A 17888-nucleotide genomic window follows, 5' to 3' on the forward strand; every position below is an offset into this window, starting at 1 on the left:
AATAGCTAATGCCGAGACCCCTCTAATGGCCATGTGTGGCCACTCTCCTGGTCACAGTGCCTTTTGGATGAGAGACAGATGCAGGAAGGAGGGCTGGAGTTTTAAAAACTTACAGATAAAGGGCTTCACACTGCTGTGGATGTGCTTGTGTTGTTTGAGGCCCGACGAAGTGGCAAACGTTTTGCCACACTCCGGGCACGCGTGGGCCCGGGCACCAACGTGCTGAGAGCGAATGTGCCGCTGAAGGTTGCTAGGGTCCGTGAAAACCTGCTAGGAAACGAGTACTGATTAATCAAGAAACTTAATTCAAGGCCACAATAAAGAAGACCAGGAATGACTCAACAAGGAATTTTGTTTTCATGTTTTGTTTTTGATTATCTGTTTTCCCCAAAGACCAAAAGGAAGTCATATTTCCAAAGTGCGAATGCCCTTTGTAAATCATTTGGCTCTCTATCCACAGCACAAAGTGTCCATGGGTATCAGCTGAACAAAATAGTTAATGACATTATTAAACCATACTCAAAGCTGTTTTGATCCTATTTAGAGTGATTGCAGTTGAATAATAAAATGCTGGCTTTGACATGATTAAAACTGGTGAGCTATTTCCATCCTTTGAAGAATATACTATGTGTAAAATTGGGGGGGATTTTCACTAAAGTATCTCACATCTATTCAAGGAATTCCCCTACAGGTTAATTTCTAACACTGTACTTGACTAAGTTACCATCAAACTAAAATCATTTTTGGACACTTTACTAATTAAGAATAGATGGAAAGAAGGAAGGAAGGAAGGAAGGAAGGAAGGAAGGAAGGAAGGAAGGAAGGAAAAGCCACCCATACATTTGGAAACAAAACAACTCTAAAGATAATTTCAAAGGTTACAATTTCTATTGACATTCGAAAAGACATTCAAGTGCTATGAAAAGATTTTGAAAATTGAAATCAACTTTCATGACACCAGGACATCTTTTAGTTAATTGAGACACATGAAAATTAAATAACGTGAATTATTTTTTCTATAATGGTCAAGCTGAAGTGCATTCATTTCACCCTTATGTTGTTTTGCACTGGTCACTAAGGGACTATACTTTTAATTGGAATTAAGTCATGATTTATGGTGAGGACTTGGGTGGAAAAATCTGCACAAGTAGGAGTCTCCCATTCTTTCTGAATAGGCATTCAGAAACTTTATGTGACTTCCTCGCAAATTGCTATTAAAAGAAATCAGTAACATACATTGGATAAAATTTTCATTCTCCATAAGGCTATAAAACAACTCCATGCTGGCAAGCCAGTAGCGGAACCAGGAATTTACCAAGGATGTCTGACACCTAGTTCTGGAACTCACCATTAAGCCTCACTTCCTCCCTTACAAAAATAAAAGGATACCCACTAAGTGTTTTTATTCACTGCACTAATGCCTTTTAGCATACAACACTTAGTCTACTTTTCTCAAGATATTTATAGTTTCCCCTCTCAAAGCTTGTTTTTATATATCGTAGCAAATGATAGATTAAGAGAGAGCAGGATGACGGAGAGGCCAAGTAGTCTACAAATTCACTGTACCTTGGCACAATTTTCACATTCATAGTGCTTTCCACTATCATGTGACATCTGGTGGCGAATTAAGTTGGACTTCCAGTTAAATGCCTTGGGACACTGATCGCACTTGTATTCCCTCTCTTCAGTATGTGACAACATGTGTTTCTCCAGGCTGTTAAGAGAACAATTAATCTAATAAGACATAGTGACAAAGAACACATTCATAAACAGAACGTCATTTTATTACTGATCCAACTGGCAATTTAAGAAATAAGAAAAGAAAGCTGTTGAGGTGAGGAGGAGGAAAGAGAAGAAACAGGCTTGCAACAGACAAAAGTACATTTCATATTTCTAGATTGTGTCTCTCACTAATGCAGAGAAGTACTCCTGTTCTTAAAAAGTAAATCTGATACTGCTAGCAGGGATCAACTATCAATTTAGGGGCATGATAAACAACTAGCTATATGTCCAGTTTTGGATTCACTACACAATACTAAGGGTAACACATATTGCTAATACCTAAGTCAATAACAAACACACAAACAGAAAATGTTAAGAAAATGCTTGATAACATTCAAGGAGGTAGTCTACCTAATGTACAGAAACTCTAGATTCAAAGAACTATTTTGTTTTTACCTATGTCACTAGATGCGTAAACTCTAAGCTATTTACTTAAAGTGAACTATAAGCTAACTATTCAACAAACAACTTCCGAATATAACCCTGGGATGGATAAATGAACAGGCAGATGGACTGACAGATGGATATGTATGTGTACAGATACAGAAGTAGATAAGAGATAGAAATATTTTCATATATATGTATATATATAACCTGTAAAGGGAGAAAGGGAGTATATAATATTTTGAGTGGATGCACTCTTAAAGCCCCTCAAAAAAAATGTTACAAGTTTCTCACAAGCATAATTTCTCCATTTTAAAGTTTAGAATACTTTCCTTCCTTTTTCTAAAAATTGTATATGAAATATGCATGAATATAATCAAAAGTGAATATTATAGATAATGGAATACTGTGATATTCAGAAGGTATTTGAAATGCTTTTGTTAATTAAACACACACACACACACACACGCACACACACGCATGCACGGATACTACCCCCACATAAAGTAATCAGAGCTCCTTGGAGAAAAAGCCTGTTTCAGATTTAAACAAGAAAATATATAAGATGTGCCTGGAATATCTTGTTATGGCAAAAAGCAAGAAAGCTATCGATCACGTCAAAAGAACTGGGGTACCAACTTGAAGAGAGACCCATGAGCCAAAGATGGGGAAATTTAAGTATCAATAAAAATAATAATCTCATCTTTTGACAATAATAATATTCAAAAGCACACGAATAGAACCTCACTGGTCGCCCTTGAAAGATGCTGGGAAGCCAAATCGTTATTCTGAAAACTAGTAAATAAAAAAAAAAACTCATCCACATGACCTGCCCCGTCTATATAAACTGTACCTATGGGTGAGTAAATAAACTATGAGGAGAATTTTCTCTGCATGGAATTAATCCAGATAATAAATAATGACAGGATGATAGAAGTAGAATACATTCATTTTGCAGCCCCTGAAGAATTAATGAAGTAGGCAATCCATTATGTGCCTCTTGATGGAAATAAATAATACCATCAATGAGGTATTCTTCACAAGACTTTGAACCTAAATGTGATCAAGGCTTGGGATATAACTTTGAGTTTGCAGGAAATAGGGGCCTGGAGAAAGACGTTAAACAACAGTAAGGGGATATAATCAGCAGAATTCAGACTGGAGGAAATGCTACAGGAAAAGCAATTCAATTTCTTCTATAAATAGATTATGAGAAAGAGACAGACAGAGAAAGAATAAATGAGAGAGAGGATGGGAATGAAAGAGAAACAAGCTTACTGACTTTGAGGGAACCTATAAATTGAAAGAAGTATGAGATTTGTCAACCTACTTCAGTAATGGACCTTATTTTGATCTTAATCCAAGCAAACACTCTGAAAATTATGAAATATTGGGAAAATATGAACACTGACCAAATATTTGATAAAATTAAGGAAATGTTATTCTGAAAGTATGTGTCGAACTTATGTTTTAAAGAGTCCTACTTTCTACAGATACATAATGAACTATTTATGAATAAAATGATATACATCCAGGATTTGTTTCAAACAATCCAAAATGCATATAGCTAAGACGAGATTGGACTGGTGTGATAATTATTGAAGCTGAGTATATGGTGTTTCATTACACAATCCTCTCTAGTTTTGTGTATATTTGAAATTTTCATAATAAAAAGTTACTTTTAAAAAATCTAGCAAGCATGCAAGCACCTTTTCCCTTCCATATTTTATTTCTCTGTAAGATGAACACTCTAAATATGAATATCAAGTAAGACTTCTGTGCACCTAGAAGATATTAACCAGCGTTTGATAGACTACATGCACGGGAGTGTGTGAAAAAAATGAAATGCCCTTTCCCATATCATGATAAACTAGAAATACCTTTCCCATATTTTTTTCTTTTCTTCAGCTTCCTCCCTACAATTCTATTCACATTGGCACATGAACTTATTTTTCCTGCCCCATGAGTCAGTCGAGTTGTTAATGCTATTCTATTTGAGCACAAATGGTGATATCTCTGAGAACAAAAGGTACCAAGAGAGTACAGGTGCGTGGAGTTACAAGAAAGGCCCTATCTTTATCTACACAATGTAATCCTCTGTTAATTACACAAGTTGAAAGGTTAATAAGAGAGTTAAGAGAGAGATATCAACTGCAGGTAACTCTGAACTGATTTAGGGGCGTTTTCTAAAATCACTGTACAGATTGCGAGATTGTCATCCTTAACAACCCATGAAGGCACGCCATGTTATAACATATATTTATTCCGATATGTATGTCAAATCATAAGCTCTGAAATTCAGTGGTAAAAAAATAGCCTATACACTGAGTCTTATTCCTGTCCCCTAACTCTAAGGGCATGATATAGCTTTAAGAGAATACTAATTGGCTGATGGGGGGGGGGGGGGGACAAGATAGCAAAGCAAAGAGAATTTTTCTTTGCTTCTTATCTAGCATAAAATCCACGTTGTTCCATGGAATTATCAGTTATCAAATAATCAGTGATAGAAAGAATTAAAGGCGAGTGGTTCTCAAAAAAAAACACAAATGTACATTATTTTCATAAACACAGAAGCAATCCAGTCAGTCATTACTTAGAATTCACTTTTTATAGAATTTTATCCCAATTTATAAAGCTTTGCTCAGTCTTCCGGGTTCTTTCCATCTTTTGCATATCAACTTTTGTGTGTGTGTGTGTGTGTGTGTGTGTGTGTGTGTTTTGCCCTTTTATTCATCAAGAGGAGTGTTCTTTTCTCAACATTTTACATAAAAGATACAGAACAGAATAAAGTATATCATGTCGAGAAAGAATTTTTCATTTGTTTGAAATATAAAGTCACAATATATAATTCAATAAAGTGGAAACTATTCCGAGAATGTAGGTTGTGCACATAGCTAAATTATATAACCATTTGGAAGCTCAACGTCAGGTTTTATAGTGACATGCTATATCCATCCATCTGACTGAGTCATCGAAAAGCAAATTTTGAGGGTTCATCCAGTGCCAGATAGTTAGGTTTCCTTATTGTCTTCCACTAAATGTTTGACTGAAGGAACTAAACTGACAGTCAGCTTTGGCATTAAGTAGAGTTGACTCAGGCTTAATTTTACAACTAGTCAGAATAAGAAGTTTTCTGCACCTAAGAAGTGTTAGTTCCTACACTTCTAGTAGGAAGTAAGAATTACATTTTAATGTTTAGTCTGTCAATTTTTGTTTTATAATGCTGTCCTTTATTTTTGATAACAGAATTGAAGGAAATATACTTAATCCTGAACATCAGAGATATTGTTTTACAGTATAAATACTTGTTCAACCCATTGGAATTTATTATTTTTAGTTTGTTTTTTAATTTGGACACAATTATATTTAAAAGACATGCTGTGATGCTTCAATTACCAAAAAAACATGTTTTACCAAACATAGATAACATATTTATTCTCTATATGAGCTTATGTAAGAACTAAAGATGAATTTAAAGGGTACTGGCAAAGTTCTCTTATTCCCCCAAACATTTTCTCTCTAATAGCTAAATTAGGCCTGAATTTTTAAAGCTAGAGTTTCATTCTTTTGATTCAAGCTCTGCAAGAAATGAACTATACTTGATGCCTTTTTAGTAATTTGTGCATTGAAATGAATGACTGTTATACAAAATCTTTTCCTATTAGAGGCCTCCCCAGAGAAGAGGATGCAGGGCAATTAATGGAGGTAAATAGGAGAGAGAAGAAGGTAAGGCAATAAGAAAAGAAAAGACACAAAATGGTAAAATGAAATAGGTGGAGTGTCCAAAATAAACTATGAGTAATTCATACTCTTGAAAAAGTCCAGTTAATATACCACCATACTCATTTAAATACAATGATGTTATGTTCACTTGAAATTCTGATTATGGGTTCCAAGGACCGTTTCTGCACTTAAAAGTAAAAGAATGAATACAATTATTAAAACTGTTTGTGGACCAAGGCAAAAACCATTAGGTAGAAACAAACAAACAAAAGCCTATTAGCTGGTTATATACATCCCTGATCTGAGAAACCATTTTGTAGCATAAATATCTGTATGGTTTTCAGAGGGTGGGCTCCAGGATTGCTGTTTTCTTTAATAGAAATAAAAAATGTTCTTGAATTAATTTCAAAAGGCTATAAAAAGTTTACATATGACTGAAATATGATTTTCATTGTGCTAAAAATAAGTATTAAAGATTTTTTTCATTGAGCTCATGTTTGTCTTTTCCTTTTTGGGAAATTCCACCTTTTCTTCACTGAGCATGATTTTCTTATTCTTTTATATGCAGTTTAAATAGTTGAAATTAAATCATGGGTTACATTGATCTATCAAAAGACCATTTATCTTTCATTAAGAGTACCTGAAGTGATCTTTCTTTTATTTCTTTTTTCTTTTTTTTAATCATCTAAATGATTCTAGAGGCAGCTTTACTGTTTGGCATAAAATTACTTTAATTAGTATCATTGTTGTTCCAGCAGTCTTGATTCTTCCTCTAAGTCATATTTTACTGCAGTGTTAAGCTTTCAGTTGTCAATAACACTGCTTAAGTAAAAATAAACATTATTTTGTATCTGGCATCAAAATAACCAATTCCAACTTCATTGTAAATATTTCACAGATGAGAATTTCCCAAGAAAAATGATTTCTGAATATGTTACTAACACACTTGTCCGGCTCATTGCAGTTCCAAATTTCTCAACTACATAAATTCTGAAAATTCAGCATAACGACAATTTATCGCGGAGTAAATAAACATGTTTTGTAGTGCAGCATGCCATTTCTAACCTTTGCAAATCGGGAAAAACTTGGTCACATTCCTTACACTCCTGGATTGCATGTATCTCTCGGAGATCATTTTCACTTTCGAGTTTTTGTTGAAAGTCCTCTTCCACCATTGAAAATGCCGAATGAGGGGTACTGCACGGGAACTTCTGGTGATCTGCTAGTTCAGCCTTGGACTCAAAGAGCTGATCACAGTCCTCACAGCGATATTGCCGTTCTTCTGTGAAAATAATTCAGGTATTACTAGGACCAGGAGATCAGGAAGTGCTACCACAAATGAGCAGGTATTATTGAATTTGGAAGACATAATAGAAATTATTTGGCTGTACTTCCTATCACTTCAACTTTAACATATGTTAAAAATCATGTATATAAAGAAGCCAGGACGAAGCCTAGAACAATAACATAAGTGATTACTGTGTCTACAGTATAGACTTCTTATCAGATGAACTTTATGACTAAACCCTTCTAGGATTTAACATAGTCACTGGATATTAAAAGTATTAATGACCACTTACTGAGAGTATCTATTTCTCTAGCCCTGTACATGGATTTTTGATATTCCTTAAAACCGAATTATGAGGAATCAACTTTTCATCCCAATTTTCAGGTGACAGTATTGCAGCTCAGAAAAGTCCAGTAACCAGTCAGGAATTCTAGAGCTAAGTGGTCATGCCAGGATTTGAACTCATTTTTGTGCCGTACTTTTCCCACTATGCCACATTACCAGGGAGAAACATGGGACACACGGTCCCCTGTTTGAGCCATGCTTAAGCTTGGTTAATGTCAGAAAACTTGAAATGTTTCATTACATTCAACATTATTTATAATGGGACACGCAATGTTTATAGCACTCTTTTCAGCTAATTTAAGTTACCTGAGGGTCAGTGCTAATTGGTAAGGCTTTGTTAAATAGCAAACATGTCATGAATTAGCACTTTAAATCAGTAAGATAAAGAGTAGTACTGGGGACTAGAGATAAAAAGGTTACAAAGTATCAGGTAGTGATGGTATTGTTTCTATTCTTTCCATTTGAATAGCTTTTAGCCTACTCACAAGGCCATACTGTGCACTGATCACAGGACACAATCACAGAAGTCTTGAAATCGGCTCATGATGCTAAAAGACGCCCAGAGCAACAACATGAGATATAATCCCTGTTTTATAGACCTGCAGACAGGACCTATAACCAGTTGTTCATTGACTGAACGTTTTTGAGGGAATATTTTAGTCACCTACTAAATGCTAGGCATTTTGCTAAGGTATTAATATATACGAAACTCAAGGGGATATACATGTGAACAAACAGAGTGTGATATATTTTATGACAGATGCATGCGTAGGGCCTAAAGGAGCTCAGAGGAACATGCCTAATCCATCTAATCTGAGGGAGAGAGGTTCAGAAAATGTAATGAGTAAGAATCAGTCCGGTGAAGTGAGATGATGGAGGACACTTCAGGCAGCAGGAACAGCATGGGCCAATGATGAAGGCAAGGAAGAGCATGGCAGGCTCCCTGAAGGCGAAACGGCAGCGAAGTATGACAGGTTTACAGGGTGCATGTAGGGAAAGAGTGGGAAATGAAGTTAAGGAGTGTAGCAGGTCACTAGGGTCTTTTAAGGTCCCTGCCAGGAAGGGAAGACACAGACACTGAAAGGTGCAGAGCCCCACTGCAGTGTGAGAAACCAAGCAGAGAGGTCCAATGAGACAATGCTGCTATCTTTTACAGAAAGGTAAAGAAATTCAATAGGGTCTGTCAACTACTTTGGACGTAGAGAATTAAGAAAGAGGGAGGTATGCCAAAGCAGACCGCCTCCTTGAGGTTCTCAATGACGTTAACTAAGTAGTGGAAATATTTTCCCATCGTCGGTTACACTGTTCACATATTTAAGATCTACATGTAGATCTCAGCCAGCAGTCTGAACACAAACAAAACCTTCAGGCCACATAATACATGGAAAAGGACTAAGTTTTAAAGACCACAAGACATTGGTTTGAATAAGACTCTACCACTTTCTAGCCATGTGGTCTTCACCAATTAACCTAGTTTATATGGCCTCAGTTTCCCTATCTGTATAATGAAAATAATTCCTTTCTTATAGGTTTTATCTATGTGTAAAGATTAAATGAGACAATAACTGGGGAGCACATAATACCTAGCATACAGTAGGTATAGAATGTATGCATTTTCTCTTTTCTAAGAAACATTAAATCCTAGAAGTATAAAATACATATCATCATTTAAACATTATAAACATTATATATAACATACTGGCATATGGATGGATCTGGATATGACACATTGTAAACAAAAAGCAACTGATGGCTTCAAGGCTGTTGTAAGGGCAGGTACCTTATGAATGGCAGCCCTAAATAAAAATAGTCACTTCTGTTTAGGCTTTTTAGAATAGCAAACTAATCATTTGAATTTCCAGAGATAATTGTTTGAAAATCTTTTTAGATCTAGCATTCACTAATGAAGGATGGCTTGTACCAGAGAAAGCCCAGATTACAATTTTATCATCTCAGCACTCCTTGCTTCGGGTCAGCCTCTCTATTCATGTTCAAAACTCTACTGGGCTCATTGAGAACACAGGGTTTCTTAAAACCATATGCTTGTCAGAGCTTCTAAGAAGAAAACAATTTCCAAAAGGTTCCCCAAAATACAACTGGTATAATCTACAAACGTTCAAATAAAGAGCCAGAAAGCGTGGTAGCGTTCTTCACAGGAGCTGCAGCAGCAGAAGCTGAGGTTCTCCCATTCTGAATGCCAGAAGGATGGGAGGTGGCTCAATCTCCTCCTCTCTGCTACATAGAGATAGGGAGCCCTTCCCAAATGCCCTTCCAACCACAAAAGGCTTTAAAGACACCATCGCATTATGTTACACCAAATCACATTGTATCAGGAGAGAGAAATAGAAAAGAGAAAGAAAAAGTATTAAATTCTCATGCCAGTGATACAAATCAATACAAGTAGAATTTTCTCTTAATCATCCCTGGGCATTCATCACTTGTAATTATAATTATTTTTGATCCCCCCTTCATTGGATTTAGAATAGGTAGATCTCTGTCACATAAAAATTCCTCTGGCTCTAAAATTTCCTCATCTGTACTTTTCTCCCAGTCCCAACACCCATCCCAAATCCCCACCAACCCCCTTCCATACAATCATTTTGGCTAGGATCTTACTCAAGTAGAAACACTTTTCCCCAGTAATAGAACATTAGATAGGAGAAATATCAACTAGATTTATAAAGCCCGAAACCAAGCTTTCTGGAATGACTTTTGCACAGTGAAAGAATTCTCACCATAGTCTAAGGCACTGACAAAAGGTGTGATGTCCCAGCCCAAACCCTTGACCTCCACTCAAGGAAGATCTTTGCTTATTTTAGTTTTACAGTCATATTAGCCAGATGTCAAACCAAGAAAATAGCCCCTTCAAGAGAAGGTCTTTGTTAAAACTGACATTGAATAGCCAGGAAAACTAATGAACACCAGGCGTGATGGGCCCGTTTGGCTGCTCTGGCAGTCCCCGTGTGAGGGTGATAAACATGGCAGTGTGAGCGCAACTAACCATGGATGTCGGGCGCCATGGGGTCATGGGGATAGTCTTCACTCTTCATGAACAGCAGGAGCTCCTCTCCCGGTGCAATGTCTGCGACTACTCTATAAAATATCTTCAAAAGACAAAAAAAGGGGAAGGGGGGCAGGGATGGAGGGATGAAAGAGAGAAGTGAATATTAAGAAAGGGCTCGATATCCATTAAGATAACTGTACATTTTCTCGTACCTTTTATTCCTTTTAATTTTTTGAAAGAAATGTGTGACTTCCTGTGTTATATCCTGAAAAGTAGCCCTCTGATGACAAATGGAAAGGTGTAACTTTCATGCCAATTCACAAATCTTTTCCAAATCCTACTTCACAAATCATATTTTCTTAATGCAAGGCTTGATTTGTCACATATACCCGTTGTAATGTTTAACAAAGAACTTTCCCTTCTCTGAATTCCTCACTCTGGCGAACCACACACATACTCAGAGAGCTGAGTGTGTGTTGCATGATCTGGCAGTGGTCTAGTTAAGGGTGGCAGAGGCACAGTTACCCACTTTGAGCATGTTCTCTCTCAAAAGTAGCACCTTCCCGACAAGGTGCTTTTAAGCTAATAGTTTGGAAGGACGTGACATAAAGAATTATAACAGCAAGATTTGTAGAGAACATAGTCAAAAGAAAGTATTTTGTGTTTTAAAACTTAATCCTTCTCTCACCAATCAGGACCTGCTCTCATGCCCTGGTCTTGATCCCACGCTTTGAAAACAGGTATTATGCCTTCAACTGACTCACTCACCTCACTGAGGTTTGGGGTGGTGCTTATTCCCCTTACTTTCTAGCAAAATGTTGAAGAGAGGAAGGATTTCCTAAATCCATTAATGACTGAGTAATGAGCAGTGGGGCAAGTGTGAAAGGAACTCTGACCTTTAGTTTCTGAGAGCTGCCTAACTTTCCTCTAATTAGCTCTGTGACTTTAGGCAAGTCATTGACCAATTTACTTGTCCAGGCTTCAGGATTTTTTTTTTCCATCTATAAAAGCATTTAACTTACAATACATACAAATATAGAATCATTATGTTACACAGCTGAATCTAAGATATTGTTATATGTCAATTATATCCCAATGAACAAACATTTCATCATGAAAATATTTAAGGTGCTTATTCGTTTTACTATAAAAATGTTCTTAGTTTTTAATTTTATTCTGATTATTTATTAATAATAATTTTATAACCAGATAGAGAGGTATGAAAGAATGAAGTTATATAATTAACTGGTGAAAAGGAGACCAATTTACATTTACAAACACACGGACACACAACATACCACCAAAAACAACAATGACAAAATAAGGATTCAGTTCTGCTCGATCTCAATCCAATAGGGAGAAAAAGCACATAACAGAAGTTGGTACTTAAACCCTACTAAGGAAGGGGAAGGTTGCACTGACTATGATTTCTTGCAGGATTATTTGATATTTTGAACTGAGAAGAGTTGAATAAATTAATGTCTTATGAGATCAGAAGAAATATGCATAACTTTAGTTGCATTTATTTGTTTATCTTTTGAGAAGCATAGGACATTAAACATAAGTACGTGCCCCTTTATTCCAGTAGGTGGCTCTAAAGTCCAATTGTTTATTTTTCTATAAAAAGACCAGAGCACAAAATTGTGCTAAATTCAAAAACATAACTCAAGTAGGAGCATTTTCTGCTTGGTTTCTTTCCTATTGAAATAAAATTTTTTTTTCATTCAACAGTAATTTAACCATGTGAAGTTGGTTTATAGAAAATAATGTCGAACATAAAATGTTGCTATAATATGATATAATATAACCTAATATTTTTATATCTATCCATGAATAGAATCCAGACTATCTTAGGAAAATTACTCCTTGCTAAGTGATCTTTCTACAAAAAACAGTGAATTTACAGTTAGTATCTTATTTAAACTTAACCCTCACATTTTCCCTTCTTTCAAAGTACACTGAGAGGAATAGTTCAAAAACTTACTAGATTAAAAAAAAATTAGTGTTTTTTTCCCCCAAAACTTCCAGTTAAATGCTCATAAGTACCCTGTTTCATTCTGGAGTTCTGTTTCCCCTTAGAAAACAATGGACTTCTCTCAACAGTTTGAATCACCTCTTTTTTTGGCATCTCTCAAAGGTTTAACTTATTAGCTTCCTTTCCAACAACATGTTGACATTTGAATTGTGACATATTAGAACTTTTCAGTGGCTTCTCGGAAATAGTGAGGTTAAAGAGACAATACTCTGCAAGAACGTAAAACAGTGTAGTTGTCTCTGTTGGGGAATGCTGCTCAGATATACATGCCAGATCTTTAAGAAAGTATTATGGTATCACCATTTCTTTGTAGATCGCTATTAATCATGTCTCTTTTAATTCCATTTTAGATTTACTCAATCCAATGTGAACAGTCCAAGAAACAAAAGGAAAATGATGGATACATTATAACTATATATTATAAAGACAATTCACTTTGCAGAGACATAGATCATTGCTGTAATTTCCCTTTAAGTGTCCAGATTGTCATGTGAAGAATATTGAGTACATAAAAAATAAAAGACATGGAAGAGTGTTGATGTTGGCTTTATTTACTGGAGGTAAAGGGTGACATTCCAGGTTGTGAGAGGCACGGCAAAGCAGAGTGGGTTTTAACTTCAGGGTGTTCTTTTTGATTTTAAGTGAATTTTTATGGTGCTCATGAAACTGAGGTTTGAAAAGAACTGGCAAGCTCCGGACGTAATGAGGGCAGATTCTGGGCCTCCTTCCTCCTATGGCATTAGGAATGTGCCTCGAAGTCCCATCTACCACACCCTTACAAATCTAGTGTTTTTTTCAAAGTGTTGTTACCACTTGAGATCTTCATTTTATCTCTTCTCTTAGGATCTTAGAGAGACTTAAGTAAAAGTATGGTTTTCCTCTTATAAACACAGTGACCCCAAAGTATAATTTGAATGCTTGAATTCAGAGATACCCACATATAAAGTTAGTTTATGTTCTAGCAATAATAATGCACCAGCAGGAGTCTGAGAAGAAGAATAGTTTAAATAAAAACATGACAGTTTGTTGCCTCAAAACAATTATGTGGAGGAATGATGGAATATAATGTTGGAGAAACCAAGCTTTTCAGAAAATAACATATCACATCTATGCTTTTATGTTATAAAATAGGTGTTTTAGTAAATAAAAATATAATAAAGAACAGAAGGGATTTATGTAGCTTTTCCTGGAAGTTTGTATATTAAGTAGGCTTGACCATGCTTATAAAAATGAAATCATGATGTCTTTAAAATCAGTGTATTCTCAAAAACTCGGCTATATTGCAGAGCTATGAATTATATGTCATCTGAGTTGTGTACCAGAAGCAGAGACATGACTAATACAACCTCTCTGATTTTTGTGTTTGAGAAAAATGGGAGTCATTTAGTCCATTAAATTCAATGAAAGAGTTAACAGGGTTCCTCTCTCAGCAGGAGGTTTTATGGAAAAAGTTACCTAGATCCAAAATAAAAATGTCCTGGATCTGGGATTTTGAAATGAAGTCAACTCAAGAATAAAAGGGGCTCAGAAGTCTCAAACACTTAGAAAACTCATTCAAAAGGGTTGTTGATTTATTTTTGCTCTGTCTCTTTCATAATGCTCTATTGGAAGGAAACAACCTCTATTCTTCCCTATATGACATGAAAGATAAGAGAAATGAGGCCTTATAGTAAGAAAATAAGATTATATGGGAATTCCATTTTTTAAAAAAGGCATGATAAAATATTTTAAATGTTTTAACTCATCTAGAGTTTCCTATTTGGTAGCCAATATACCAATTTCCAGAAACACAATAAGTTATGAACACTACCTAATTTTCTATACATTTGAAACTTTTGAAAGTCGAAGTGGTCTTTTCATTTTGTTTTTTTATTTTTGTCTTTGCAAGTATGGATATTACATTTGCATCTCTGAATACTTAAATGTATGAGAATAAATATTTATAGTAAATATTAATAGATATTTTTATATTCTTTTTAAAAAAATTTTCTGAAATAGAATACTAGTAAAAGTATTCTATTGAAAAGAAAATACTAGTAAAAGTATTCTATTGAAAAGAAAACTAGAAAACTCCTAAATTGTTCATTTTTACTACTGGAGAAATTCACAATTGAAGGTATAAATATAATATTATATATATACATATATATATAAATTACTCTAAACACAGCTACTAAATTTAATAAAATCTTAAAAACAATTCCAAATGCCAAAAGGAAATCCATTCAGTTAATATTCACAAGGCTAAGCTAGAGATAAAAGGCAGTGGTGATGTGAATTTGAATTAGGAAATTTTAAACTTCCAAAAAGTGTATTTTCATACATTGTTATGTATAAGTATATATGTGCTTAGATATGTTACATATTCTATATGTGACATATAAATGCCGTGAAGTATACATTTTGGTGAAATTTTTAAATTTGAATAAAAATTAGCAATCTTATATTTTCAATATTAATATAACTGAATACTTACTGGCATAGAATTGATTATATATAATTATATATTATATATAGTATGTGATATATCTTATATATAATTATATATCATGTACAATTGGAATTAGAATTAAACATATTTTACTAAATATTCATTTTCTTTTATTATTTAAGTGTAAGAGGATAGCTACCGAGGAGACTATGGACACTTATAAGTGTTCTGATAGGAAAGTTAATAGGCTATAAAAGACTTTCAAATTCTGCTTTATACTGTCAGAGTCTTTGTTCAACCTAATCCTCCATCAAACTGATGATGCTACTATTTGTATTTATAAATGGTAATAATGGGGGTTCTTGTTTATTATCCTATAAAATAGAAAAATCTAGAATCTGTCAGACTAGCTTTGCTGTCTAGTTTGCTATGCTTGGATCGATTTAAAGTATTATGTTTGTACTATTAAGACAGAAGAAAAATTCTGTGCACAAGAGGGAAAACAAGAAAAAAAGAAAACACATCATTTTAAAAAGATGAACAAGGCCTCATTGTTATGAATCCCCATTTATTTTTCCTGGTCAAGCACTGGAAGTTTTGTGTATGCTTAATAGACTGCATTTGGCATGTCTAAAAATGACAGAAGTGTGAATTATGAATGACCTTCAACCTATTCAGGAAGTTGTAATAATTGAAATAATAGAGAAATGTACTCCCTGCAAGATCTGTACTGAGAGACAACTTTTTCAGACTATTGCTGTCTTTTCACTTTGAAGTTGACAGTTGATTTCTTCCTTTCTCAGCTCCCAAATTCAGCCTGAATGCTTTATTTTCTACAGCTCCATTCAATTTGCCAGTCAGAAGACTAGGAAAAGCTGAATGGAACTTTAACATTTGGAGGTTAGGTGGGAGAGAAAGTAGGTGGCAGTTTGCATGCTGAACAAAGTCAACATTTGATATGAACACATCTGTCAGTCTTGGTGCTGGAGAGATGTAACATCAAATCCACAGAGACAACGTGTGCAAATGAGCTGGCTTTAGGAAATGTAGTCTGGACCTCTGATCTACCCATAGCGATGTGGAAAACCCCAATTCAGAGGGGCAGAAATGATGTCAACTTTTTAGCTTCTAGAAGAAAGACCCTATTATATGTTCTGGGCCTAATTAGTAAGAGATAACAAGAAGTGTCTTCAGCAGACAGAGAGATTGATGACAGAATGTAAAGATATCTGTCCAACAGAACAGAAGCTTTATCATGGTCAAGCTTTGCCAAAGCAAACCCTTCTTACTTTCCTTAGTTTCAAAGAGATGGTATCCTATATTTTCTTCAGGGTGACAGTCTAAAGATTAGAAAATATTAATTGAGAAATATCAGGTATTGTCTTGCTGGTTCTTAAATTAAAAAACAAATGTATATCCATCGGTTATTTTCAGGACAAAAATATTCATGGAGAAGTTTCCCCACACACATTTTTAGCTCTTTGTTAATACCATGAATAGAAAGCCAACTATAATTTATTGGATGAAACAAAACAGAGAATTAACTGGAATTTCTTGTTTGTGGAAATAGGGCAAGTGATAAAGACCCACATATTATACCTGGAGCCTGCAGTGTACCCAGCCTGGAAGCCTTGCAAGTTGTCCCTTTAAATAACCTCTAAGGATCGCTCTACAGACCCCACAAGAAATATCCTTAGTCACCTGTCTTTAATATAGCCATTTCATCTGATTCTATGAATATGGATCATTGTAAATGGTTTCCGAGTATTTGGGAAAAGTTTCATCATTACACAATGAGAAAGCTAAAGATCATCTTTGGGTTTTTGACTAAGCTGGAAGCTGGAGGCTTTTCTTGTGTCCTTTACCAACATGTTTTCCTCCTTGATGGCTTGTAATGCATTCTGATGATCATCTTTTTAGCGCCACTCCAGAAATAGCTGGAGTATAGTATGGATGTGATGCTTTGAGATCTTCCTGAATGAGAAGTGTTATATATCATGCAAATATTAATTACTTAAAATGAGCACAGAATACTCCAGGGTGTCCTATTTTCCATTTACGTGGTCTGTGAATCTTAATAATAATTCCTAGTGTATGTGGTGTTATGACAGTGTTGTGTCCTGGGGATTATTACACGAGGAAAAGTTTTTTTGGGGGGTGGAGGGAGGCAGTGCTGTTTATTTTATTATGTAAATATCAAATGGCAAATTATGTCTGAGACAGTTTCATCTTCGGGTGAAGGAAGTAACTTATCAGCCAGACAACATCTCCCCAAAGTCAGCTTGGGCATCGTTCACAAAGTCAGTCTCTGGGTATTGCCAGCTGGCATTCATCTTAAAATAGCAGAGCATAACTTTGGTATAAAAGTGGAACTTGACTTAAAAGCAAAGCGAAGAAAATGCACAAAGCCAATAATAATTTTAACATCAAAAGAGGTTATAGAAAATGTGGACAAAAATCCTTGTAAAGGAAGAGCAAACTAACAAATTACCTGACAATCTACGCAAACATTTTTTATAAGTGGAAAGAGGCTAACAAATTGCATTTTGCTTTTTACATAGCTGCTCTTCCCCTCTTCTTTGCATAAAGTGTATGAATTGGATGATGCAGGAAAACATTTTTTTCTCAGTAAAAAGCCAAAGAAAATAATTTGATAATTGAGCTCATAATAAGCTTGTAATAATAATACTGTTCAAGTGTCACAGCACTCTGGCAGAATCATTGACATGGACCTAAGGAGAAGGAAAGCGGGTGTGCCAACTCAGCCATGATCGTCCTGGAAGCAGTTAAAACTTTATAAGGTAAAGCACAAACGAGAACAATGCCTGTTCCAACTGAAAACACTGTAGAATCTTGCTGCTGTTCTTTAACCACGAGAGAGCTGGCAGAATCTCCT

At 35.2% G+C, this 17888-nt stretch overlaps 1 protein-coding gene across 12 annotated transcripts in view; it reads right to left on the minus strand.

Annotated features, from left to right (window-relative positions):
* MECOM (MDS1 and EVI1 complex locus) overlaps positions 1-17888 on the minus strand; it is a 523206-nt gene that overhangs the window by 35783 nt on the left and 469535 nt on the right. For 8 of the 12 annotated variants that reach the window (XM_016148126.2, XM_016148129.2, XM_016148131.2 and 5 more), the window contains 4 exons: positions 10524-10626; positions 6955-7171; positions 1567-1714; positions 114-270 (listed from right to left, as the gene is read on the minus strand). In XM_016148126.2, the coding sequence (XP_016003612.2) occupies positions 114-270; positions 1567-1714; positions 6955-7171; positions 10524-10626 (625 nt within the window). The remainder of the gene's footprint in view (positions 1-113; positions 271-1566; positions 1715-6954; positions 7172-10523; positions 10627-17888) is intronic. The other 4 variants (XM_016148128.2, XM_016148130.2, XM_036218999.1 and 1 more) reach the window with 1 other exon arrangement.

Source organism: Rousettus aegyptiacus, unplaced genomic scaffold, assembly GCF_014176215.1.
Source record: "Rousettus aegyptiacus isolate mRouAeg1 unplaced genomic scaffold, mRouAeg1.p scaffold_m13_p_4, whole genome shotgun sequence".
In the NCBI taxonomy this organism is placed as follows: Eukaryota; Metazoa; Chordata; class Mammalia; order Chiroptera; family Pteropodidae; genus Rousettus; species Rousettus aegyptiacus.